General features: G+C 44.3%; 1 protein-coding gene across 2 annotated transcripts in view; it reads left to right on the top strand.

Annotated features, from left to right (window-relative positions):
* Positions 1-24,125, top strand: part of TGFBR2 (transforming growth factor beta receptor 2) — a 92,510-nt gene extending 68,385 nt beyond the window's left edge. For both annotated transcript variants that reach the window (XM_027523708.1, XM_027523707.1), the window contains exons 5-7: positions 849-990; positions 18,695-18,822; positions 21,602-24,125. In XM_027523708.1, coding sequence (XP_027379509.1) covers positions 849-990; positions 18,695-18,822; positions 21,602-21,781 — 450 coding nt within the window. In that variant the 3' untranslated portion in view covers positions 21,782-24,125. The remainder of the gene's footprint in view (positions 1-848; positions 991-18,694; positions 18,823-21,601) is intronic.
* The last annotated feature ends 1,625 nt before the right edge of the window (positions 24,126-25,750 follow it).

The following is a 25,750-nucleotide window of genomic DNA, read 5'->3' as shown; positions in this document are numbered from 1 at the left end:
TGACCAGTCGTGGAGTGACTTATTAAAAAGAAACTTGTCTTCTAATGCATGACAATAAAAAGCATTATTTTGGAGTAACATTATCAACTCACTTGACATTCCCCTGGATCCTTGGGAAGGTAGGACGTCGCTGTTATTTAGTCAGTCTATACAAGCTGCATTATCACTCACTCAAATGATTTTTTCCTTAGAAATATTTTTTTCTTTTTTCCTATGTATCACAGTGTTTTCATACTGTCAGATAAAATCACACAGCATGCCTATCAAATTTATAAAATGACCAGATTTGAGCTTGTAGTGGAAATACTTCCGTATAGTTCGACTCAGCAGAGCTTTTATGTAATTATATGACATCCTCGGCACACTAGAACGTACCGGGGGGTGAACAAAGGAGACTAACGCAACCCTCAGGGGACAAAAAGAATCCTGGCGGTTATTATTTTCACCTCGTATCTTGGAGTTTCAAGAATGAAAAGATATTTAGTTTGGAAAAACACTGAAAGTGTCCATCACCAGTGTGGTCTCAGGGTCTCTGCAAAGACGTTACTGCACACGTGGTATGATGATCTTGTGTCCTGAGCCTAGACACAGCAGGTCTGGGCTTTGCCATTTCCTTCTTTTGGCATTTGTTCTTTATATTCCTTCAAGGTTTTTCAGGGAGAGACAACCTATTTTTTAAAAAAATTACATAAGCTCTACCTTTCTACGCAGGTCTCATTATCTTAAAAAGCATTGTGGTTTTTAAAGACCAACAACTACTCACGTAGGGGGCCAAGCGTCAGCTGTATTTTGAAAGCAGACCTGCAGTGGGAGTTGGATGACGGGCCTCCGTGTGTGTTCTTCTTTAGGTGGGAACGGCGAGATACATGGCTCCAGAGGTCCTCGAGTCCAGGATGAATCTGGAGAACGTGGAGTCCTTCAAGCAGACGGATGTCTACTCCATGGCCCTGGTGCTCTGGGAGATGACGTCTCGCTGCAACGCAGTGGGAGGTAGGCATGGACCACCATCCTGGTGGACCTCCAAATGATGCTGTGCTCATTGCTTCAGCATGAGTTCAGGGATACGGAAGAGCTGTGTGAGATCTGGTAGGACACAGATATTCCAGCATGATGTGGAATCATGCCTTGGTTCTGTAGCTGCAAGCCAGGTTCAGGGCATAAAGCATTTTATCTCCTTTCCTGAAGTATATAATTACTTTTCCCTGGACCCATTTCTCCATTGGTATCTACAGATCTAGCAAGAGAGGAACACTAATAATATTTATAAGAATTCATTTCTTCTTTGATTCAGAAAATTACCTGATTTTTTAAAAGGTTTTTCAGAATTAAAAGGTCCAGAAAATAGATTTTACTTAAAATTTACTTTTATGGACTTAACTTTCCTTTGCTGGAGAAAACAAGCAGAATGGTTTGACGGATTTGTTTAGGTTTTGAAAAATCTAGAGAAGAGAGGTTATTAAGGAATGTAGCATTCTTCAGGGGTACCGGGGATGTCATGTTTTAGAGGGCATTGTCCCCTCATCTTCCTGGAGATGGGCATGGCTGATGTCCACACCAGTTCATCCTTTTCTGGGCCTCCTCAGAGGTATACAGTGGTTACCGTCAGGATCTGAGGTCTCACCTTAGAAGTGTGTATATCCTAACCTGGTCCTGGTAGGATGCTAAGTCAAGCCAAGCTAACTCCAATTTTATGTTTAACCCTTTGTTTCATAATAATTTTAGACTCACAGAATCATTGCGTGAGTAGTACAGGGAGTTCCCATATGCTCTTCACCCAGCTTCCCCTCCTGTTAACATCTTACCTAAACCAAGTCCCCAGAATTGGGGAACAGGATTCACTCGGGATTCCACATTACCTTGGTGTCCAGGCCACCTCAGTCTCCTTCAACGTGTGATGGTCACTCAGCCTGTTTCTTTCGTGACCTTGGCAAGAATTCAGACCAGTTATTTTATAAACAGTCTCCCACTGTGGGTTGCTCTGATGCCTTCCTATGGTCAGACTGGGATCGTGCCTTTCCAGGCAGGAACGCCTCAGAAATAGTGCCATGCCCTCAGCACCGCACACGGCTGGTGTGCCAGCGTGCTTGCTGGCCCGTCTCCTCACACGCTGAAGGCGGCGCCAGCTCTCTCCCTGGGGAGACACTACCTTTTCCATGTGTAATTAATACATATCTTGTGGGAAGGTGCTTTGACCTGTTTCTACTAAACACCTGTTTAATAAGGAGACTAGACCTGTTTTTTAATAATAATTTTACCTGCTGATTTTTAGGGTCAATTAATAGTTCTTGCAGATGATTATTACTGTAACGTTTGCTTAATGGTGATTTTCTATTTTTCTTATCCCTTCTACATATTTTTCATAGATGCTTGGGAAATATCTGTCCTTTCTCTCACCAGTCCCTGTTATTTATTCATTTTACTCTGTGTTTACATGAGTATGGGATTGTGGGTATTTTATTCCGTGGATATTTAATGTTATCAGTATTTGTCACTTAGGTCAGTTTTGGGCACTGGCCAGACTCTCCAGCGTTTTGCTCCAGGTGGGTTAGGTTGTCAGCATTGCTGGCTCTGATCATTCCTCCTGCTGAGAACTTCCTTAGCTGACTCTCCAGGATGGGCTAGGCTGGGAGCCTCGCTGTCCCATCACCCACATCCCTGGGTCCCTGCACAGGACATAGCACTTCCTGTCTGGCTAACCCAGTTATTTTCTGGTTTTCTGCGTGAGATGTCTTCCCCCACAGTATTTCCAAAAGTAACTGAATTTTTCCTTGCACAGTGAAATTTGTTTAACCAAGTTTCAGTCACCGAGAATCATCTTCTGCTTGAAGCTTTGACAGTTCCAAAATGAATCCTTAGACCAGACCCGTGTGAACCGTGAAAGAGGAGACAATGCTGCTGTTACTGTCAGAGTAAATTCACCTAGATTTCGGTATCTCTCTTGTCCTTTCAAAACGGCTCATCGTTCTATAAACATGCTGGAGCCTGTCTCTGCTGTCCCCTCTGGTAGTGCCACCAGCTTCTTAAGGCCTGATCTGCGCTCCCTGCTTCCACAGTTATCAGGGACTGAAGCCCTTTCCTGTTGATATCTGCTGAGTGTGGAAGAATTCCGGCTAGTGGGGAAGAACCGAGTTCACCAGCTTTTACAAGATCTAAAAACGGATACAGTATAAACAAGTTTTCCCAAGGAAGGAACAGGGTCCTATTTGTTCAGTAATCCTCATAACCTTTAGGATAAGAACAGACGGCTTTGGGGAACCGGAAAAGAGGCCATCCCAGTTCTCATTTTGTTTGATCTTAAGCCCACAGTACGGTTTCTCCCATCAGGCTGCAAAATCAAAGTGATTTGTCTATCCTCACTGTGGCCCAGCAGACAGCCCTTCTCTTTACTAAGTGTGTGAACTCACGTGTTAATAATCCCTTTCTTTTGCCTACTTTTAAAAGTGTTATTATATTTGTTTTTTGTTTTTTTGCATGTATGTGTGCGTCAAAAACTGTAAAGGCAGATTTTCAGCCTAATCTTAATTTCAGAGACTTTTATATTTAAAGATCTTCTTAGAAGATACATAAAAGTCAGGACCTTTTAAGGGGAGTTAGGATGTGTTGCCTCTTCCCTGTTGTACAAACACAGATTTCCATAAAGAAGCTTGCTGTCCACTGATGAAACAGGCTTTTTCCCCCCTTTCCTTTTTAAATATTTGCACTTTCAGACACATTTCTTTCTTTACACATAAAATAGGTAATACCACTCTAGTGGATATTAGGCTTTAATTTATACAGAGGGCAGGATATAAAAGGCCTTCCTGAAGCTTAAACTTCTTTGTATAACTTGAAATACAACATAAGAAATTACTATCTTTTTCATGGACAGTCTCATTTCAGAAAAGGAAATGTGGAAAATGCTTACCTCAGTGTGGTGAGTTATAGACTGGTATTTTATTTCACAAAATAGATCCACTGATATTCCCTCCAAGTTATTCTGAGGAGCTGGACATCTGACTGAATGAAGCAGGAGTCTAGGCATCAAGGAACTCTCTTGCAGGGGGAGAATGTGAAACCCCAGCTTTCTTGCCTGGAGAACAGGACCCCATTCTGTTCTCAGGGCTGAGCCCAAATTTTTGGCCTGGAGGCCCAGGCGCTGCCTGCTTTTTTCTGCATTTATCACAGGACTCAGTACTAGACTTTGTCTTGCGCTGTTTACGAGGCCTGGAACACTGAAGGAGACTTTTTTGCAGGCAAGGCAGGGAGCACCAGACTGAGTGCCCAGGTTGGCTAAAGATAGTGTGACAGCAGGGTCAGGCAAAGGGTTAGATCAGCTCTTGAGGGAACAGTGAGCCTCAGAAGTGTCTTCTCTGTGCAAGCAGCAGAGAGGGAACATGATCAAGAGAAAGCATGACACTGGAGAAGCCACGTTCTTCTCACGTGAGAACATGCAGACATAGTAAGAGCACCCTTTGGAAGCAAGCTGGTCCAGCTCCCTTACCACAAGACATAGATTGTCATAAGTGAAGAAGGTGGTCAAAAATGAAAGGCTTTCTGGTGGAAGTAGGTTTGGTCCAGATGAAGAAGGCCACAAGAAATGATAGCTACCATTACATAAGCAATAGCATTATGGAACAATTCATCCCACTTACCAAGGGTTCTTTGAAGGGTGTGCTGTTACTAGCCCCATTTTACAGGTGGGTAAACTGAGGCTTCAGGAAGTACGATAGTGGAGACAGAAATCAAAGCCCTGTGGTCTGACTCTGGCCCACAGGCCCTAAATGTCCTACTACAGGACTGATAGCTTATTTAGTCTGTGGCAGCTAGGATTACCATTATTACTGTGGAAGGGGTAGTCAGTCCTACTCTGTATAACGGCCTTTGACTTGAAGCCTTTCTGAAAGCACCTGGCGGGAACATGCAGCGGTGGCCTCGCTGCAGCATGTTCCCGGCGGTGGACTTTGTGAGTCTGTTAATGGAATCCCAAAGCTGTTAAATGATGTAGCGTGTGTACCTCACATGCCTCGGTGCCTCAAAGTCTGAGATAACTTCTTTACCTTTTGTCTCTGAAGATGTATCAATTCATTATTTCTTTCACCCAACCTGTATTTTTTGAGTACCTTCTGTGTGGCAGGCATTATTCCAAATGGTAAGGGTGCAGAGACTCTCAGGAGATGGAAAACTAGAAGGTAGTGAGCTTCCCCCCTTCTCACAAAAACACCAAAATCACAACTAACTGCTGAAAGCCATCAGTAACAAAGAAATGGTGGAACCTACCAAAAAAGACATCGTAGGTCCAAAGACAAAGAAGAGCCCATAACAAGACAGTCAGAGGGGTGCAGTTGCGATAAAATCAAATCCAATACCTGCTGGGTGGGAAACCCACAGATTGGAAGGCAATTATATTGTGGAGGTTCTGCCACAGGAATAAACGTTCTGAGCCTTACACCAGGCTCCCCAGCCTGGCGGTCTGTCAACGGGAGGAGGAGCCCCCAGAACATCTGACTTTGAAGGTCAGCAGGGTTTGTTTGCAGAACTGGGGAAAACAGAAGCCCCACTCTTAGAGGGCACACACAGAGTCTTGTGCACAGCAAGACCCAGGGGGAAAAGCAGTGACCTCCTAAGAGCCTGCTGGTATTAGACGGTCTCTTGCAAGGCTGGGGTACAGCTGTGACTTACTGTAGGGACAAAGACACTGGTGGCAATACTTCTGGGGAGTTCTCATTGCTGTGAGCCCTCCTAAAGGCCATCATTTTTTCACCATGACCTAGCCCCACACAGCAGCCTATAGGCTCCAATTCTGGGATGCCACAGGCTAACCAACCAGAAGAGTTGACTCATTGGAAAAGATTCTGATGCTGGGAGGGATTGGGGGCAGGAGGAGAAGGGGACGACAGAGGATGAGATGGCAGGATGGTGTCACTGACTCAATGGACGTGGAGTTGGTGGACTCCGGGAGTTGGTGATGGACAGGGAGGCCTGGCGTGCTGTGATTCATGGGGTCGCAGAGAGTCAGACACGAATGAGTGACTGGACTGAACTGAACCAACCAGAATGGTGGGAACACAGCCTCACCCATTAGCAGACAAGCTGGTTAAAAACTTCCTGAGCATGTGACTGCCCAATAAACACACCCGTTGACACAGCTCTGCCCACCTGAGGGACAAGAACCAGTTTCATGCACTGGTGGGACGAAACCAATCCTGCCCAGCAGGATGCCAGCACAAGCATCTTATACCAGCCTTGTCCACCAGGGGGCAGACAACAGAAGCAAGAAGACCTACAACCCTGCAGCCTGTGAACACAAACTGCAATCATAGAAAGGTAGATAAAAATGAAATGGCAGAATATGTCTGAGATGAAGAAACAAGATAAAACCCCAGGTGACCAGCTAAATGAAGTGGAGATAGGCAATCTACCCAAAAAAGAATTCAGAGTAATAACAGCAAAGGTTATCCAAGATCTCAAAAAAATAATGCAGGCACAGATAGAAAAGATGCAAGAAATGCTTAAAACAGAGCTAGAAGATCTAAGGAATGAACAAGCATAGATGAACAATAAAATACTGAAATGAAAAATACACTCAAATGAATAGAATAAATGAGGCGGAAGAATGGATAAGTGAGTTGGAATACAGAATTGTGGAAATCACTACTATGGAACAGAATATAAAGAGAATGAAAAGAAATGAGTCTGAGAGGCCTCAGGAGCAACATTAAATGCACCAACATTTTCATCATAGGGTCCCACAAGAAGAGAGAGAAAGGACCTGAGAAAACATTTGAAGAGATATCAGCTAAAAAATTCCGTGACGTGGGAATGGAAACAGTCACCCACGTCCAGAAAGCTCAGAGAGTCCCAGGTAGGTTAAACACAAGGAGAAACACTCAAGATTGACAATAATCCAATTGACAAAAATTAAAGACAAAGAAAATTTTAATAGCAACAAGGAAAAATCAACAAATAGCATACAAAGGAACTCCCATAAGGTTATAAAGCTGATTTTCAGCAGAAACTCTTAGGAAGTGGTATAATATATTTAAAGTTATGAAAGGGAAGAGTCTACAACCAAGAATCTACAAGCAGGAGTCTACAAGCAAGGTTCTCTTTCAGATGCAATTAAGAAATCAAAAGTTTTACAGACAAGCAAAAGCTGGAGAACTCTGCACCACCAAACCAGCTTTGCAACAAATGCTAAAGGAACTTCTCTAGGCAAAAAGAAAAAAAGAGCCACAACTAGAAACAAGCAAATTACAAATGGCAAAGCTCACCATTAAAGGCAAACATACAGTAATGGTAGGAAATCATTCATACTCAAATATGATGTCAAAACCAGTGATTGTGAGACTAGGAGAGCACAAATGCAGGATATTGGAAGTGTATTTGAAATGAAAAGGCAAGCAACTGAAAACAATCTTGTTTATGTATAGACTGCTGTATCCAAACCTCATGGTAATCACAAACGGAAAATCTACAGTAGGTGCACACGGAAAAAAGCAGCCGAAACACAACACTAAAGTTGTCAAATCACAAGAGGAGAGAAGAAAAGAGAAAGGAAAGAAAAAAACCTACAAGAAACAATTCCAGAACAATTAATAAAATAGCAAAAAAAGAACATATACATTGATAATTATCTGAAATGTAACTGGATTAAATGCTCCAACCAAGAAACATAGACTGGCTAAATGCTTACAAAAATAAGACCTATATATGTGCTGTCTACAAGAGACACACTTCAGACCTAGGGACACATACAGACTGAAAGTGAGGGGATGGAAAAAGGTATTCCATGCAAGTGCAAATCAAAAGAAAGCTGGAGTAGCAATACATATATCAGACAAAATATTCTTTAAAGACTGTTACAAGATACAAAGACGGATACTACATAGTCATCAAGGGATCAATCCAAGAAGAAGATATAACAGTTGTAATATATTTATATATATGTAAATATATATGCACCCAACATAGGAGCACTTCAATATATAAGGCAAATACTAATAGCCATTAAAGGAGAAATCGACAGTGGTACTCTTTGATCAACGGATGGATCATTCAGAAAGAAAATAAGGAAACACAGGCCTTAAATGACACATTAGACCAGAGGGACTTAATTGATATCTATAGAGCATTCCATTAAAACTGCAAAGAACAGAAACACGTGGAGGCTAAACAGTATGCTGCTAAACAATCAAGGGATCACTGAAAAAGTCAGAGAGGAAGTCAGAAAATACCTAGAGACAAGCGAAAACCCAAGCATGACGATGCAAAACAGATGCAGCAAAACCAGTGCTAAATGGCAAGTCTTATCTCAGGAAACAGGATAAATCCCAAATAAACAACCTAAAGTTATACCTAAAGCCACTAGAAAAAGAGCAACAAATAAAACCCACAGTGCAAGCAAAGAGATCGTAAAGATCATAGCAGTAAAAAAAGAAACAGAGACAAAGAAAACAATAGATAAGATCAGTGAAACTAGACAGCTAGTTCTTTGAAAAGATAAACAAAATTGACAAACCTTTAGCCAGACTCATCAAGAAAAACCAGAGGGCTCAAATCAATAAAATTAGAAATGAAAAAGGAAGAGCTACAGTGGACATCACAGAGTACAAAGGATCATAAGAGACTACTACAGCAACTACATGCCAATAAAACGGACAACTTAGAATAAATGGACAAATTCTTAAAAAGGTACCATCTCTCAAGACTGACCCAGGAAGAAATAGAAAATATGAGCAGACCAGTCACAAGTATGGAACTGAAACCATGATTTTAAAATTCCCAACAAACAAAAAACACTCCCATACTCACCCTGTGAGGCCATCACTCTGGTACCAAAACCAGACAAAGATATCAGAAAAGAAGAAAATCACAGACCAATATCACTAGTGAACATAGACCCAAAAATCTTCAACAAAAATACTAGCAAATCAAATCCAACAATACAGTAAAAGGCTCATAGACCATGATCAAGTGGGATTTACTGCTGAGATGCAAGGTTTTTTTTTTTCTAATATCTGCAAATGAATCAGCATAATACACCATGTTAACAAACTGAAGAATAAATTTGTTTCTTATAGTAAACACTCATACCATATGATATAAATAAATCATCATACCATGTGATCCTCTCAACAGATACAGGAAAAGCTTCTGACAAAATTCACACTCATGTATAATGAAAATCTCCAGAAGGTGGACATAGAAGAAACATAATTCAACATAACAAAAGCCATATATGACAAACCTACAGTTAACATCCTACTGAATGGTGATAAGCTGAAAGCATTTGCTCTAAGATCAGAACAAGGTACGGATATCCACTCTCACCAGTTTATTCAACAGTTTTGGAAATCCTAAATTCACTGTAATCAGAGAAGAAAAGAACTAAAAGGAATCCAAATTGGAAAAGAAGTAAAACTATCACTGTTTGCAGATAAGATGATACTACAGATAGAAAATCCTGAAGATGTTACCAGAAAACTGTTTGAGCTCATCAATGAATTTGGTAACATTGCAGGATACCAAATAAATACACAGAATCTGTTGCATTCCTACACACTAACACCAACAGACCAGAATATGAAATTAAAGGAACAATCCTATATATCATTGCATCAAAAAGAATAAAATACCTAGGGATAAATCTACCTAAGGAGGCAAAAGACGTGCACTCCAAAAATTTTATATGTGCCGATGAAAGAAACCAAAGGTAACACAAACAGATGGAAAGAGACACCATGTTTCTGGATCAGAAGACATATTGTCAAAATGACTATACTATCCAAGGCAATCTACAGATTTCAGTGCAGTCTCTATCAAAGTACCAGTGGCATGTTTCATAAAACTGGAACAAAAATTGTTTACATTTGCATGGAGACACAAAAGACCCAGGATAGCCAAAGCAATCCTGAGGAAGAAAAACAGAGCTGGAAAAATCAGGCTCCCTAACCTCAGACTATACAACAAAGCTACAGTAATCAAAAAAATATGGTATTGGCACAAAAACAGAAATACAGATCAACAGAACAGGAGAGAAAGGGCAGAAATAAACCCATGGTCAATTAATCTGTGCAAAGGAGGCAAACACATACAATGGAGAAAACACAATATCTTCAATAAATGGTGCTGAGAAAACTAAACAGCTACATGTAAAATAATGAAATTAGAACATTCTCTAACACCATACACAAAAATAAACTCAAAATGGATTAAAGACCTAAAGGCAGGACAGGATAATACATAACTTTAGCAGATAACATAGGCAGGACACTCTTTGACATAAATCACAGCTGTGTCTTTTTAGATCCATCTTCTAGAGTAATGGAAACAAAAATAAATGGAACCTAATTAAACTTACGACTGAGCAACTGAATTGACTGAACTGACTGGATTAAACTCAAAAGCTATTGCACAGTAAAGGAAACCATGAACAAAGTGAAAAGGTAACTCACAGAATGGGAGAAAATATTTGCAAACCACGAGACTGACAAGGGATTAATCTCCAAAATTCACAAACAGTTCATGCAGCTGAATATCACACAAACAGCCCAATCAAAAAATGGGCAGAAGACCTAAATAGACATTTCTCTAAAGAAGCCATCAGATCAGATCAGTTGCTCAGTCGTGTCCGACTCTCTGCGACCCCATGAATCGCAGCAGGCCAGGCCTCCTTGTCTGTCACCAACTCCCAGAGTTCACTCAGACTCACGTCCATCGAGTCAGTGATGCCAGCCAGCCATCTCATCCTCTGTCGTCACCTTCTCCTCTTGCCCCCAATCCCTCCCAGCATCAGAGTCTTTTCCAATGAGTCAACTCTTCGCATGAGGTGGCCAAAGTACTGGAGTTTCAGCTTTAGCATCATTCCTTCCAAAGAAATCCCAGGGCTGATCTCCTTCCGAATGGACTGGTTGGATCTCCTTGCAGTCCAAGGGACTCTCAAGAGTCTTCTCCAACACCACAGTTCAAAAGCATCAATTCTTCAGTGCTCAGCCTTCTTCACAGTCCAACTCTCACATCCATACATGACCACAGGAAAAACCATAGCCTTGACTAGATGAACCTTTGTTGGCAAAGTAATGTCTCTGCTTTTGAAGATGCTATCTAGGTTGGTCATAACTTTCCTTCCAAGGAGTAAGCGTCTTCTAATTTCATGGCTGCAGTCACCATCTGCAGTGATTTTGGAGCCCAGAAAAATAAAGTCTGACACTGTTCCCACTGTTTCCCCATCTATTTCCCATGAAGTGATGGGACCGGATGCCATGATCTTAGTTTTCTGAATGTTGAGCTTTAAGCCAACTTTTTCACTCTCCACTTTCACTTTTATCAAGAGGCTTTTTAGTTCCTCTTCACTTTCTGCCATAAGGGTGGTGTCATCTGCATATCTGAGGTTATTGACATTTCTCCTGGCAATCTTGATTCCAACTTGTGTTTCTTCCAGTCCAGCATTTCTCATGATGTACTCTGCATATAAGTTAAGAAGCCATAGAGACGGCCAAAAAGAACATGAAAAGATGGTCAATACTGCTGATCACTCAGTTCAGTTCAGTCGCTCAGTCGTGTCTGACTCTTTGTGACCCCATGGACTGCAGCACACCAGGCCTCCTTGTCCATCACCAACTCCCAGAGTTCACCCAAACTCATGTCCATCGAGTCAGTGATGCCATCCAGCCATCTCATCTTCTGTCGTCCTCTTCTCCTCCTGCCCCCAATCTTTCCCAGCATCAGGGTCTTTTCCAATGAGTCAGCTCTTCACATCAGGTGGCCAAAGGATTGGAGTAATCACTAGAGAAACACAAATCAAAACTACAAAGAGATAGCACCTCACACCAGTCAGAGCAAACAATAAATGTTAGAGAGGCTGTGGAGAAAAGTGAACCCTCCTAAACTGTTACTGGGAGAACAGTATGGTGCTTCCTTATTAAACCAAAAATAAAGCTACCATATGATCCAGTGATCCCAGTCCTGGGCATACATCTGGAGAAAACCATGGTTCAAAAAAGTGTGTAACATCCCAGTGTCCATTGCAGCACTATTTAAAATAGTCAAGACATGGAGGCAACCTAAATATCCATTGCTAGGTGAATGGATAAAGAATATGTAGTTCATATATACGATGGAATAATACTCAGCCATGAAAAAGAGACACAATGCCATTTGCAGCCACATGGATGGACCTGGAGGTGATTATACTAAGTAAAATAAGTTCAGACAGAAAAAGACAAATGATATGTTGCTTATATGTGGAACCTTAAAAGATACAAATGAATTACAAAACAGACGCACAGACTTAGAAAAACTTACAGTTATTAAAGGGAAAGGTGATAGAGAAGGATAAATGGGGAGTTTGGGATTGAAATATACACACTGCTATATATCAGATAGATAACCAAGAAGGACCTACTGTATATTACAGGGAACTCTATTCAATATTCTGTGCTAACCTAAATGGGAAAAGCAATTGAAAAAGAATAGACACATATATATGTATCAATGAATCACTTTGCTGTACACCTGATGCTGGTACAACATTTTTAATCAACTACAGACCAATATAAAATTTTTTAAAATGCTGAGAGTGCAGCAGTGAGAAAAATCTTTGTCCTCAAGGGACAGAGCGTCTAATGAAGAGCTAATACAGCGTGCTGCAGTCCATAAGGTTGCCAAAGACTCAGACACGACTTAGTAACTGAACAATAACAAAATATGCTAGAAAGACAAGTAATATGTCAGTATCAGGGCTGGGGATGATGGTTGCAGAAAGAAAACCCAAGTTGGGCATAGCTAATAACAGAGACTGTTATTTCAGAGACTTAGGTCATCTGGAAGTATGCAACAGAAAAACCAAGAAAACAGGTGTTTCAGAGTTGTTTGAGGAGGGAACGAGATGGAAGGAGCTGGCTGGTGTGTTATTGTTTTATAAAGGAGTAAGTCATGAACTCACCATCTCTCCAGGACAAACCTGGAGACTGGCTCTCTTACAAAGAAATCTCTGTCCTGGCTTTGGTTCGTCTGGTGTCCGTGCAGGAGTCTGTGTGTAATGTGTGGGAGGCAGAGGAAGGCGGGTCCTTTCAGGGCTCCCCCTCTGGGAGCACGGCAGGCAGTGTTCATGTCACCCAGCCACACTGGCCCCCAGGCCGCCTGACTTTCAGATCCCTAGCCATGTCAGCCTTTGAATAGCAGCTGACACACAGCAGCCAGCTGAGCAAGTATTTTCACAAGACGATGAGAAACAAACTCAGCCTGCTGCAGCCCGTGAGGCAGAAAAAATGAAAGGAAAGGAGTGGGGTGGGGGCAGGGAAGAGGGTGGGAGAGGAGTGAAGAGAGCCTGGGATAGCAACCTTCCTCTTCCTGCGTTTTGAGGCAGGATAATTTGGAAGGAAGACAGATATAAAAGGGTTCCGCTCTGGGGAAAACTGCCAACAATTTTGCAGCTCTGTGAAGTTGGAACCACGATCAAAACAGCAGCTGTGGACCAGATGCTGACTTTAAGAGGAGCATCCCTATTGCCCAGGCCCCTCTGAGCACCAGAGCTCGAGATGCGGACTTTTCTTCTGCCAGCCTCCAACCAGATAAAGAGATGCCAAGGGGTGGGGGTGAGGCCCTGGCCCTCAGGGGAGCCTGGGATGGGGGTGGAAAGAAGAGCAGCGAGGTCTAGAAGCTTCCTAGAGCGGCAGCTATTTGAAGCCTTCAAGGAGATCCCAGGGTCCCTGGTGCACCTAGCCCTGGGTGGTGGCAGTGGCGGTGGGGGGCTGATCTCAGCAGGTGGTCCTGCTGGGGGAGCAGGGTGTCAGCCTGGGGACGGACCGAACCCTTGGGTCGGCCGGACTCTTGAAGAGGAATCCAAGTTCAGCAGTCTGTAGGGAAAAGAAGGCAGGAAAGGCCTAGGAGAGAAGGAACAGGAAGTGAGACAGGCCGTGGAGGGAGCTGGTGAGCCCCAGGCGGTCACCTGGGGAACAGCTGAAGCATGATCCTGCTGGGGACTGGGGACGCTGGCGCAGAGCGCACATACACCTCAGCATCACACCCCTGACTCCGGGTTTATCTTCCGTCTGCCGTCAGTTGACAGACAGTGTACCTTCCACCGGCATTTGTGGTTCTGGATTCCTGGCTCTAACCGCTCACGGATCTTGTGTTGAGTTTATGACCCACAGCTGCTTGACTCACGGATGCAAAGCTCACGTATACAGGGGATCGGGTGGGAGACTGGGCGTCCGTGGGTGTTGGCGTCTGCCTCTGGTCCTGGGACCGGCCCCTGCAGGTACTGAGGGAGCTCTGTGCTGAGTGATGGTGGCGGCACTCACGCTCTCTCTTGTGCTGTGGATGTGGAAACTGAGGCACAAGGTGGTGCCCTCTCTCTTCCAAGTCCTCACCTCTAGTTTGTGATGGAATCCAGGCAGGCACAACTAACCATGTCCCTGCTTATGATGCATATTGATAGCACTTTAAGTGCTAAACTTAACCTTACTCTTTAAGCTCCTTGATTCTTTTTTCATAGAGGTATTTCTTTCTTTCTTTTTTTGGCCACAGTGTACAGCACACAGAATCTTAGTTCCCTGACCAGGGATCAGACCTGTGGTCCCTGCAGTGGAAGCAGAGTCCTAACCACTGGACTGCCAGGGAAGTCCCCGAGTTCTTAAAAGATGAGACTCTCTGACCTACCCTTTGACTTGCTTTCTCTGCTGTTCTTCACATTATTTAATCGAGGGCACAAAGAGGAAAATGCCGCAGTCTTACTTTTCCCCACCTGCACTGCCACCAGCCTGATCCCAGGACTGATCCTGATCCAGACATGAACTGCACCACAGTCATGTCCTCCAGAGGAAGACACTTAAGACTGTTCACACTCCCATGTTGTCATTGGCTTCAGACTGCCCCTAGGGCTGAGGCTGTCATGTTCTAGAAATCTCCAGGCCAGGAAGCTCCTATTAGCCAAGGGCAGTTCTCCATAGAAGGGAGAGAGCGTGTGCCCTTACGACCCAATGCCTGCAGCAGCTGGGGGCTAGTGCCTATGGCTCAGTAAGGGGGGTTTAGGCAGGCTGCCAGCCACACCTGCTGTGGCAGCCAAAACGGCTGGAAAGGCAGAGTCAGCGGACTGATACATTGTCTAAGGAGCAATTTATATCATACGCAGACCCCGTCACATCGCATTATATTATACACACCTGAGAGTGTGGCACCAAGAGAGCACCATCATTTGATCAGATTGGGTTACAGGACAGCTCTGGAGTGGGGACGTGGAGGTCATCCAGTTCAGAAGCCCGTTCAGTTTAGAGAAGAGAAGGCTGAGGTCAGAGTAAACCCTAATGAGAACAAACTCTGATTCTCAGTTCTCAGCTCTTGATTGAATCCAAGCCAGCTCATATCTATTGAAAGCCACCTATGTATAAGACATAATTTCAGGAGGGAATTAAGACACAAAATTCAGTCTGTGTCTTGGTCCTGAGGAATTTACAGTCTGGTAAAAATGTAAGGGAATGGAAGAGAGAAATAAGACATCTAAGTACTATCCAAATCAACATTCAGATCTCACCTCCAGAGTAGTACAGATCCAGGGGCTGCAGGCTCTTGAAGGCAGACGCAGACACACAGTAGGTTGTTTATGCTCGTCTCAAAGTGACGAGGGGGTATGAGGAGGGTGGGAGAAGCCTCCATCCCACTAAGGGAAGAAACAGTATCCTGCCAGCCTTCTAGCTGGGTGAGGCTGAAGAAGATAAATATGCAAGAGGGCTCTGGGAACGGGGGAAAGTCAAATAAACAAGAACAAGCCATCTCTTTTCAAAATGTCATTTTGCCTTAAATGCTTCTTCGATTCTAAGCCTGTAGGGGCAATTTATTGAAAGTTTCACTCATTAAACAGGGTTATTTTGAAGTAAAGGCCAAAGGTTGTATTTATTCTGGAGGAAACTGTTGAGTCATGCCCACTCTTCCCTTTGGGCCCAGACATGTTTCAGTGCTGTAGTGCTTTTAGTTTCTAAATTGTCCTGCGACCCACTGATGTGGGTATTGTCCCACCCACTTAAATTAACAGCCTTTCTAATCTTCACCTTGAGTTTATGCATGGGCCACTTTGGATAGGACCTAAGATTCATTCATTTGTGATAAAAACTCTCAACAAATATGATACAGAGGGAACACAATTCAACATAATAAAGACCATTTACGATAAATCTACAGCTAACATTATACTCAGCTGTGAAAAGCTGAAAGGTTTTTATCTAAAATTAAGAACATGACAAGTATGCCTACGGTTGCCACTTCTACTTAACATATTATTGGAAGTTTTAGGTACAGCAGTTAAACAAGAAAAAAAGAGGCATCCAAATAAGTAGAGAAGAAATGGTCACCATTTGCAGATGACATGATATTATATGTAGAAAACCCTAAAGACACCACCCAAAACCCAATGGGACTAATGAGTGAATTCAGTTATGTTGCAGGATGCAGGATTAATACATAGAAATTTGTCGCATTTCTAAACACTAATGATGAACTATTGGAAAGAGAAATTAAGAAAACAATTTGATTTACAATCAAATAAGAATAAAATACCTAGGGATAAATTTAACCAAGGGTAGAAGACTACCTGTACTCTAAACACTATAAGACATTGAATAAGGGTAAATGGAAAGATATCCCATGTTCATGGAATAAAAGATTAATATTGTTAAAATGTTCATAATATTCAAAGCAGTCTGCAGATTTAATGGAATCCCTATCAAAATACCCATGACATTTTTTACAGGACTAGAACAAAATAATCCTAAAATGTGTATGGAACTACCAAAGACCCCAAATAGCCAAAGTAATCTTGAGAGAAAAAGAACAAAACCGGAAGAATCATGCTCCCTGACTTCAGACTGTACTACAAAGCAGCAGTAATCAAAATGGTGTGATACAGGCACAAAAATAGACATGCAGACCAATGGAACAGAATAGAGGGCCCAGAAATAAACCCACACACTTGTGGTCAACTAACCTACAACACGGGAGGCAAGAATAGACAACGGAGAGAAGACATTCTCTTCAATAAGTGGTGCTGGGAAAGCTGGACAGTTACGCGTGAAAGAGTGAAATGACGTTTTTTCATACTACATGCAAAAAAGTATGTGTGTACACACACACACACACACACACATTATGGAATATTAGCCATAAAAGACAATGAAATTTTTCCATTTGCAATGACAGGGATGGAGCGAGAGGATATTATGCTTAGTGAAATAAGGCAGACAGAGAAAGACAAATACTGCTTGATTTCACTTAAATATGGAATCTATAGAATGAAACAGAGGCAGATAAACTGCTGCTCATTGCCAGCAGGGTGAGGGGTGAAGGGAGGGGAAATGGGCGAGGGTGATTAAGAGATACAGGCTACCAGGAATGAGATAGATAAGTTATAAGGATACAATGGACAGCATAGAAAACATAGCTCGCGTTTACAACTGTATACAGAGCACAGCCTACAAGAACACTGAGTTACTATGTTGTATACCTGAAACTGATACAATATGGTCCCCCTGCCAGTGCAGGAGATCTAAAAGATGCAGGTTCGATCCCTGGGTCGGGAAGATCCCCTGGAGGAGGAAATGGCAAACCACTCCAGTATTCTTGCCTGGAAAATCCCATGGACAGAGAAGCCTTGTGGGCTCCAGTCCACAAGAGATGGACGTGACTGAGCAACTATACTTCAATAGGAAAAAATTAGAAGAAAATAAGTGACATGAATTTCCCTTAAAAAAAGAAAATAAATGGACCTTAGTTGAAACCTGAAACTCTGATGAAGGGTTTACATCATCCTTCATTATTTTCTTTTTAGCAAGTATCACTGAAGGAAAATTACATTTTTAAATTGTTTGTTATCAATCTCTCTCCTCCGTCAGCTAACTAAAACAGCATTTCTGAACCTCTTTATCATTATTACTATTGAAAGGAGACTTTGTAGACTTCTTTTTTTTCTTTAATCACTACTCCCCACGACTTTTTATTCCTGTGGGAAAATATACATGATATAAAATTCACCAGTTTAGCCATTTTTAAGTGTTTACGATTTTTAAAAAAGTGGTGCAGTTGGGTAGCATTAAGTACATTCACAATGGTGTGTAATCATAATCATCATCATTATCCATTTCCAGAACTTTTCCATCTCCCCCAGCTGAAACGCTGTACTAGTGAACAGAGTCTCTCCATCCCCCAACAACGTATATTCTCCTCTCTGCCTCTGTGAAGTAGCCTAATCTAGGTACCTTACATAAGGGGAATCATACAATATTTGTCATTTAATGTCTGGCTTATTTCATTTGGCATAATCTGTGTTGCAGCATCTATCAATTTCATTCCTTTTTTATATGGCTGAATCTCTGCAAGAAATTTAATACCACATATTAAATCTATTTATGTGCTGTGGACCTTTGTAGGGCCACAAACCTTTGTAATATGGAAGATTTTTGTACCTCCTAGGAACCACGATCCTTAAAGCCTGTATCCCCTGACCCTGTTGATCTTGTTCTCGGATCTGTCTCCAGCCGTTAGCACTTCACGGTCACTGAACAGTCACGTGTTGACTACTTCAAGGTCCTTCTGTGACCCTCCTTATAATTTTATTAATCCAATAGAATTAAAAACCACCCCCAGCATAAGCACAGGCGAATCCTGACAGTATCCCAACCGTGCATGCCCTTCTCAAGGCCCTGTGTCCGCCCGCTCTCTCCAACAGAAGTGAAGGACTATGAGCCTCCGTTCGGGTCTAAGGTGCGGGAGCATCCCTGTGTGGAAAGCATGAAGGACAACGTGCTGAGAGATCGAGGCCGACCAGAGATTCCCAGCTCCTGGCTCAACCACCAGGTGAGGAGGGAGTGTCGTATTCACCCAGAGGGAGAGGGACAGCTCAGGCAGCAGAGAAGTCCAGGCTGATGGGCATCAATCGGATGTGTTCCGTGATTCTGCTTGGTTTTCTTCATAAAGGAGTTTCAGTAAAATGGGATGACCTTGTTACTGTATGTCCCACCACAAGTAAGAAAGGGCTCACACAGAACATGTGACGGGCACCTGTCATATGGTCTAAGACCCCTTGGTTCTGAACTAAAATATTTTGTTTACAGCCTCTGCCACTCATCCTTTCCATAGGGAGTTTGTGTTTTGTTCTCTTCTGGGTTCCAAATGTTTTCTTCTGGGAACCTTCAACATTGGCAGGAACTACTTGTGAGAAAGAAGGGATTGTCTGCCAGCTGGCCTGCGAGGGGCTGCTGTGTGCTCAGGCCACAGCAGGCCTGTCGGGGAGGAGGCCGGGATGAAGAAAGGCAAAGAAGAGCAGAGGGCAGGAGAACAAACAGGAAATCTGTCTTTCCAGAACCTCCTGACACGCGGTGGATGCGGCCGTCCATCCGCAGCAGATTCTTTGCTCTGGGGGCATTTTGATGGGGCAGGGGAGGGGGGAGGAGGGCCCGTGGGCTGCGGGAGCAGGGATGGTCTGACACAGCAGAGAGGAGCTCTGGACCACACCCCCGTGCTCCCAGCCCACGACACCCTGTCTTTCCATTGACGTAAACCTTTTATGGCTGCCTTTGGATGAATTCCCTCACCCAGGGAGGGCTCGGCTAAGTCCTAGGTTTCCTAAGGGTAAGGCAAATGCAGATGGGAAGCCGAAACCACAGTCAGGCGTGGCAAGGAGACAGATGGAGCAGGAAGCCTGGTATGTGCCTGCCTGGCTGAGAGCCGCTTCAGCGGGCAGGCCCACTAACATCAGGGAGAGCCTGCAACAGGCTGTGGACCCAACCGTGGGGGCCTGGGGTTTCTCCCCGGGTTTCAGTGGTTTCAGCAGAGCCTCTTTGACTTTGAAAATGCAAAGCTGTTTTGTGTTCACTCTAAACTCAGAAGGTGCAATATTGTTTCCTTCAGCTCTGTCGCCTCCTCTGCTATACAGTTCTTATAATGAATAGCCATTATTCATGATGATAAAATTCTGGAAAGAATTTGCATAATACATTTTTTTCTCTTAATGAGATTTGTTGCCCTATTGATTTCAAGTTAATGCTTAATATTTAATTTAATTTACTGCCTGTAATTACAGTGCCAGAATAAAATAAATGTTACGTGTGTACCAACAATAACACTCCACTCTTAACAGGGCCATCAATCAATACCATCAATTAGGGGAATTATACAATTAATCCAACATCATGGGCTCACTCAGGGGGCAGGAAGGGAGGGCAGGTCCTGGGTGTGGGGTGCTGTTGCTCAGACTGCAGACAGGAAAGTGCTGCTCTCAGGGAAGGGCTGGAATGGGTCCATCCCCTGGGGCCACCCATGTGCGGACCCCCAGTGACAGGGTCGGGCTCTGAGAGGCACAGTCTGTTTCCACTCTTTGGGCTACGTATTTAGTCTGTGTCTGCCTTATTTCCAAAAAACAACTTGAACTAACAAAAACATTTGCAATGCAAAATGAGAGTTAAAGCTGTGAGAGAAGACCCTTGTTGTCTGTTGTGGACAGCATTTTCTGGATGGGCCTTTTTTGAGTGGGGCCTTTAGGGGGTTAGGTCAAGCCCCCTGATACAGCCTGCAGGACATACGAAGACAGCTGTTTGCCAGGGTCCAGGCTGAAGCTGGAGAGGAAGGGCCTAGCAGAGAGTGTCCTTGAAACTGCTGGAAGATGGGCTTGGATCCTTAGAAAGCATGTGGACTTGACTAATGCAACAAGACTAATGCCCACATGTCACTCCAACCGGGATAGTCAGTCCTATTGAAATAGGAATGCTGGTGGCTCAGATAATAAGGAATCCGCCTACAGTGCAGGAGCCCCGGGTTCGATGCCTGGGTCAGGAAGATCCCCTGGAGAAGGGCATGGCAACCCACTCCAGTATTCTTGCCTGGAGAATCCCCAAGGACGGAGGAGCCTGTTGGGCTATAGTCCATGGCATCGCAGAGTTGGACAGGACTGACTGTAACACACACATATGATTCCAGCTCTGACTCTCTGGAAAAGGCAATACCATTGAGACAGTTAAGAGATCAGTGGTTGTTGGGGGCTCAGGAAAGGAAGGAGGGCCTACGAGGCACACACAGAGGAAGTTCAGGGCAGTGACCTTGCGGGGGCTGTAATGATGGACGCTTGGTCAGAACCCTGATCCTGTACCTCACCATGAACCTCGCTCTGGCTGACTGTGGTCAACGGTGATGTTTCGTGTTGCTTTACTGGTTTTAACAAATGCCTCACACAGATGCAGGGTGTTGATGCGGGGCGGGGGGAGGCGGTCTGCATGGGGGGAGGGGGTATATGGTATGGAAATTCTGTAATTTCCATTCGATTTTGCGGTGAACCTGAAGCTTCCCTCAGTAGTAAAGCCTGTTACTGCGCCCCCGCTCCCTGGAATAGAGAGGTAGGAAATGGCAGTAGGAGCCCACTTCTTGGGAATTTTCACGAACGGGGATGCTGCTGTCCCCGGAAGCCTGCTGGGGACCTTGTGCTGTGTCTCCGCTTCCCGGCTTCCTGTGAGCAGGAGCCCCCGAATGCTGCGGTCAGATGGCGCCGGGGGGCTGGCCTGCAGGGGGCACAGGGCGGGGGCTCCCCCACCCCCAGGAGCTTTCCACCCCTTCTCAGGGGCCTGTGGACCCTCTCCCCCTGCAGGGCATCCAGACGGTGTGCGAGACACTGGCCGAATGCTGGGACCATGACCCCGAGGCCCGGCTCACGGCGCAGTGCGTGGCCGAGCGCTTCAGCGAGCTGGAGCACCTGGACAGGCTCTCCGGGAGGAGCAGCTCGGAGGAGAAGATCCCCGAAGATGGCTCCCTCAACACTACCAAATAGCTCTTCCCGCGGCCGGCCCAGCGCGGCCGCCCTGTGGCCAAAGAGCAGGGTCAGCAGAAAGCTGCCCCTGACGATGCTTCCTGGAACCCGGGGTGCTCCCTCCCCCGAGCTGGGAGGGGGTGGCAGGAAGCAGCTTCTGCCTTTGACGTTGTCATAGGATAAGCTGTGTTAGCACTTCCTCAGGAAATGAGATTGATCTTACAATAGCCAATAACATTTGCACTTTATTAATGCCTGTATATAAATATGAAATAGCTATGTTTATATATATCTATATATGTCTATATATACACAGCCATACTTGTGGAAAGAGATGAGGACAGAGACCACACGTGCCCAGACGTGGGCTGGATGGGCAGCCTCAGCACTTGGCGGCACGCGTGTGCTGGGCTCGGGGCACACGGGGAGGGGGTCTCTGCCTTCAGAGAGAGGCTCGGGTCTAGGAGCCTGCTGTGCCGCATTGCACTTGCTTTTGCAACGTAGTAACTCCCTGCACTGGGTCCTGTCCTGGCTGTGGAGCCAAGTGGAGCCGCACTGTCTGGGGACCAGACCCCAAGGTCCCCACGTCCCATCATCTCTCCTGGACTCGGCACTGAGCGTCACACCCACGTTTGGTTTGTGAACCTCTGTCCTCAGCTAGCTCAGAAAGTCTCATCGCGTCAACGTTTTAAGTCCCATCTTTTACCTCCACAAGCTACAGAAAAATCAGGACATGTTTTCCCTACCCGTGAAATTGCCACACCTTGTACTAATGAGAAAATGTTCTTTTTAAAAAAATCCCCCCCTCCACCTATGTTACTGTTCCCCATTTCCTAAAAGGGCACAGATCTCCCTTCCAGGCTCTTTATGTTCAGTTTTTCATCACGCTCGGTTTCTGTCTTCCGCTTGCCATGCATCACTGGTGGGTCTCAGGCTCCAGGGGGACTTGAGCACGTTTTGGCCACGTGGACAGTATTGAAGCAGCATTGCGCTGCCACAGTCAGGACTGTCCAGGCACTCGGAACGTGCATCTTGCTTGGCCAGCACAGTGTTTAACAAAATTGAGCCACTTTTTAAATATCTGGAGATTTTGCAAACAAATTTTGGATCCCCGAGTGAGACTAGATAGCTGATGGCTTACAGTTCTCGCTGTGCCACGTCATTCACAGATGATGGTGTAGACACACTTAGAAAGCTGCTCTCTTCCCCTGTGAACATTCGTGTTTCCCCCTGTTCTCACCCTAGTTTGGGAATTAAACCTTCTTTCCCCAGCCAAGGTTCCCTGCAAGAAATGTGCATTCACGCAATCATTCTCTGGCTATAGAGTGTCGTTTTGATTCCCTTCCTGGGGTTAAAATTTGAAGTTGGCCTTTTTTTTTTTTTGGAGTGACAGGGACTGCCTCTGGATGGTCCCTATTAACCCAAATCTCTTTTGCTTGTATATTAAAGAGTGTTCCCCTTTGCATTCAAAGGGGGAGACCTTTACTCCAAGAAGTTGTTGTCATGGTTACCAGTCTCTTAGTCATACCCACCTTCCCAATGTTTGCAGAATTTGAATGTGGGATGCAGGAGTCCCATCTACAGTTAGGAAATATGTGTCCATGTGGGTAAGAACAAAGAATGAGCTTTAATCCTCCATAAGAAACTTGGTAATCCACAAACAGGTGTTAATGCTGCAAATAACAAGCTCTTTTGTAAACATGATTTGAAGCTTATTTTCAGCCAAATAGGTAGGAATATTGGAGAGGGACTGGCAATGATCAGATCAGCTCTGCTTGGGTTTTGGAAGCTGCATCTCATTGGGGTTTTAGCAGACACGCTGAAGTTGGGATTAAGTGGAATTTTTAGGAACCCTTCTTGGTTCAAGTGGACTGAGAGAGATTAGGCAGTTTGGCCACAATGCCATGGAAGTGCCCAGAAGTCCCGTGCACTTTAGGGCTGGTGATGCTGTCCCAATAGCTGTTGCTCATTGACCTCTAGTGGTGAATTTCTAGAATACTGGTCCATTATGGGAACTGCCAAGATTCAAAAGAGCTTTATCACTTCTGGGTCATCATCAGCATAAACTGGAATGTAGATGATACTGTGGCTTGTTTTATGTGTGTTTTTTCCTTATTCAAGAAAAAGACCAAGGAATAACATTCTGTAGTTCCTAAAAATACTGACTTTTTTCACTACGTAAAGGGAAAGTTGTATTCTTTTATGGAACATTTCAGCAATACTCATGTATTAAAATAGGAATGTGAATGCTGTATACTCTTTTTATATCAAATGTGTCAAGCACTTATTTTCATTCTATGCATTGTTTGTCTTTTATATAAATAAAATGTTTATTCGATTGAATAAAGCAAAAGTACTCAGGTCAGCTTCCTGCCTCCTGTTCTTGTTCATAGGAGCCCGCAAGCCTCATTTGGTTATTTTGTAGTCTGCAGAAAAATCCACAAGACAGATCCTCTCCAGCTTTTCCACGTTCCGTCATCTTCACCTGACTGTGGCAGGTCCCTATTTCTAAAAATCAGTCACTTAGTACTGACATGTGGCAGGTGCTGGTGGTGGCTTGCTCCTCATCCCAGGGTCAGCACGGCGTCGCTCTGCATTTGCAAACAGTACCGTGTCTATCGTTTCCCCCTGGCTTCTCTTGGGGCGTGGCTTCTCTTGGGGCGTGGCTTCTCCTGGGGCGTGGCTTCTCCTGGGGCGTGGCTTCTCCTGGGGCGTGGCTTCCCCTGGGGCGTGGCTTCCCCTGGGGCGAGGCTTCCCCTGGGGCGAGGCTTCCCCTGGGGCGAGGCTTCTCACAGAGCTTGGCTTCTAACCGGGTGGCACAGCCTTGACTCTGCACATGCTTGCTTCTGCCCTCCCTTCCTCCTCACAGTAACGGGCTGCCACCATCTTTTCCTTCTCCAGGTGTCATGCTTCCTGCCTCTTCCTGTCTACCCAGCCACCGCATCTCGCTTGGAGCTTTTTCATTGAGGTATAATGGATATACAACACTGTATTAGTTTCAGGCGTACAACAAAATGATGCAATATTTGAATGTATTGTGAAAGGGCCACCATAATAAGTTTAGGTAACATCCATCATCATAGTTACAAAATTTTTTTTCTTATGGTAAGAACTTTTAAAACCTGCTCTTAGCAACTTTCAAACATGCAATATGGTGTTATTATCTATTGTTGCCATGCTGTACATTAGATCCCCGGGACTTATTTTGTAAACTGGAAGTTTATACATTTCGACCCCGTTCACCCATTTCATCCACTCCCACCCTCTGCCTCTCTGGCAGCCACAAGTGTGTTCTCTGTAGCTCAACTTTTTTTTTTTTTTCAAATTCCACACATCAGTGAGATCTCAATGGTATTTGCGTTTTTCTGTCTGACTTATTTCACTAAGCATGATGCCGTCAACTTCCGTCCATGTTGTCACAAATGGCAAGATTTAAATTTTCATGACTGAAAATATTGTTGATGTAAGTGCCACATTTTTAATCCACTCATCCATCAGTGGATACTTAATTTCATATCTTGGCTTAATGCTGCAGTGAACATGGGGCACAGATATGTTTTCAAGTTAACGTTTTCATTTTGTTTGGATAAATACCCAGACGTGGAATTGCTGGATTGTCTGGTAGCTCTATTTTGAAATTTTTGAGGACCCTCCATATTATTTTACATAGTGGTTGCACCGATATGCATTCGCACCAACAGTGCACCCACCCCCAGAGCTGTGACAACCAAAAGCATCACCAAACATTGCCAGATATCCCCTGGGGACAAAATTGTGGCTCCCAGCTGAGGGTCACTTAGGTGGACGGGGTCCTGTCCTACTGTGGGCATTAGTTCTAATGCTATCTTAATAGTAGCTTGGCAGTTTTAGAGATTACTAATTTTAGCGGTTACCTGCTCCTCCATTTACCACCTACGTGACCTGAGTAAATTACTTAATCTTCCCATGCCTCACTTAATCATGTGTACAGTGTAATTTTTACAGGCTTCG

This window comes from Bos indicus x Bos taurus, chromosome 22 (assembly GCF_003369695.1).
Source record: "Bos indicus x Bos taurus breed Angus x Brahman F1 hybrid chromosome 22, Bos_hybrid_MaternalHap_v2.0, whole genome shotgun sequence".
NCBI lineage: Eukaryota > Metazoa > Chordata > Mammalia > Artiodactyla > Bovidae > Bos > Bos indicus x Bos taurus.
The sequence above is the reverse complement of the archived record's forward strand: the minus strand, read 5'-3'. Positions and strand labels throughout refer to the sequence as shown.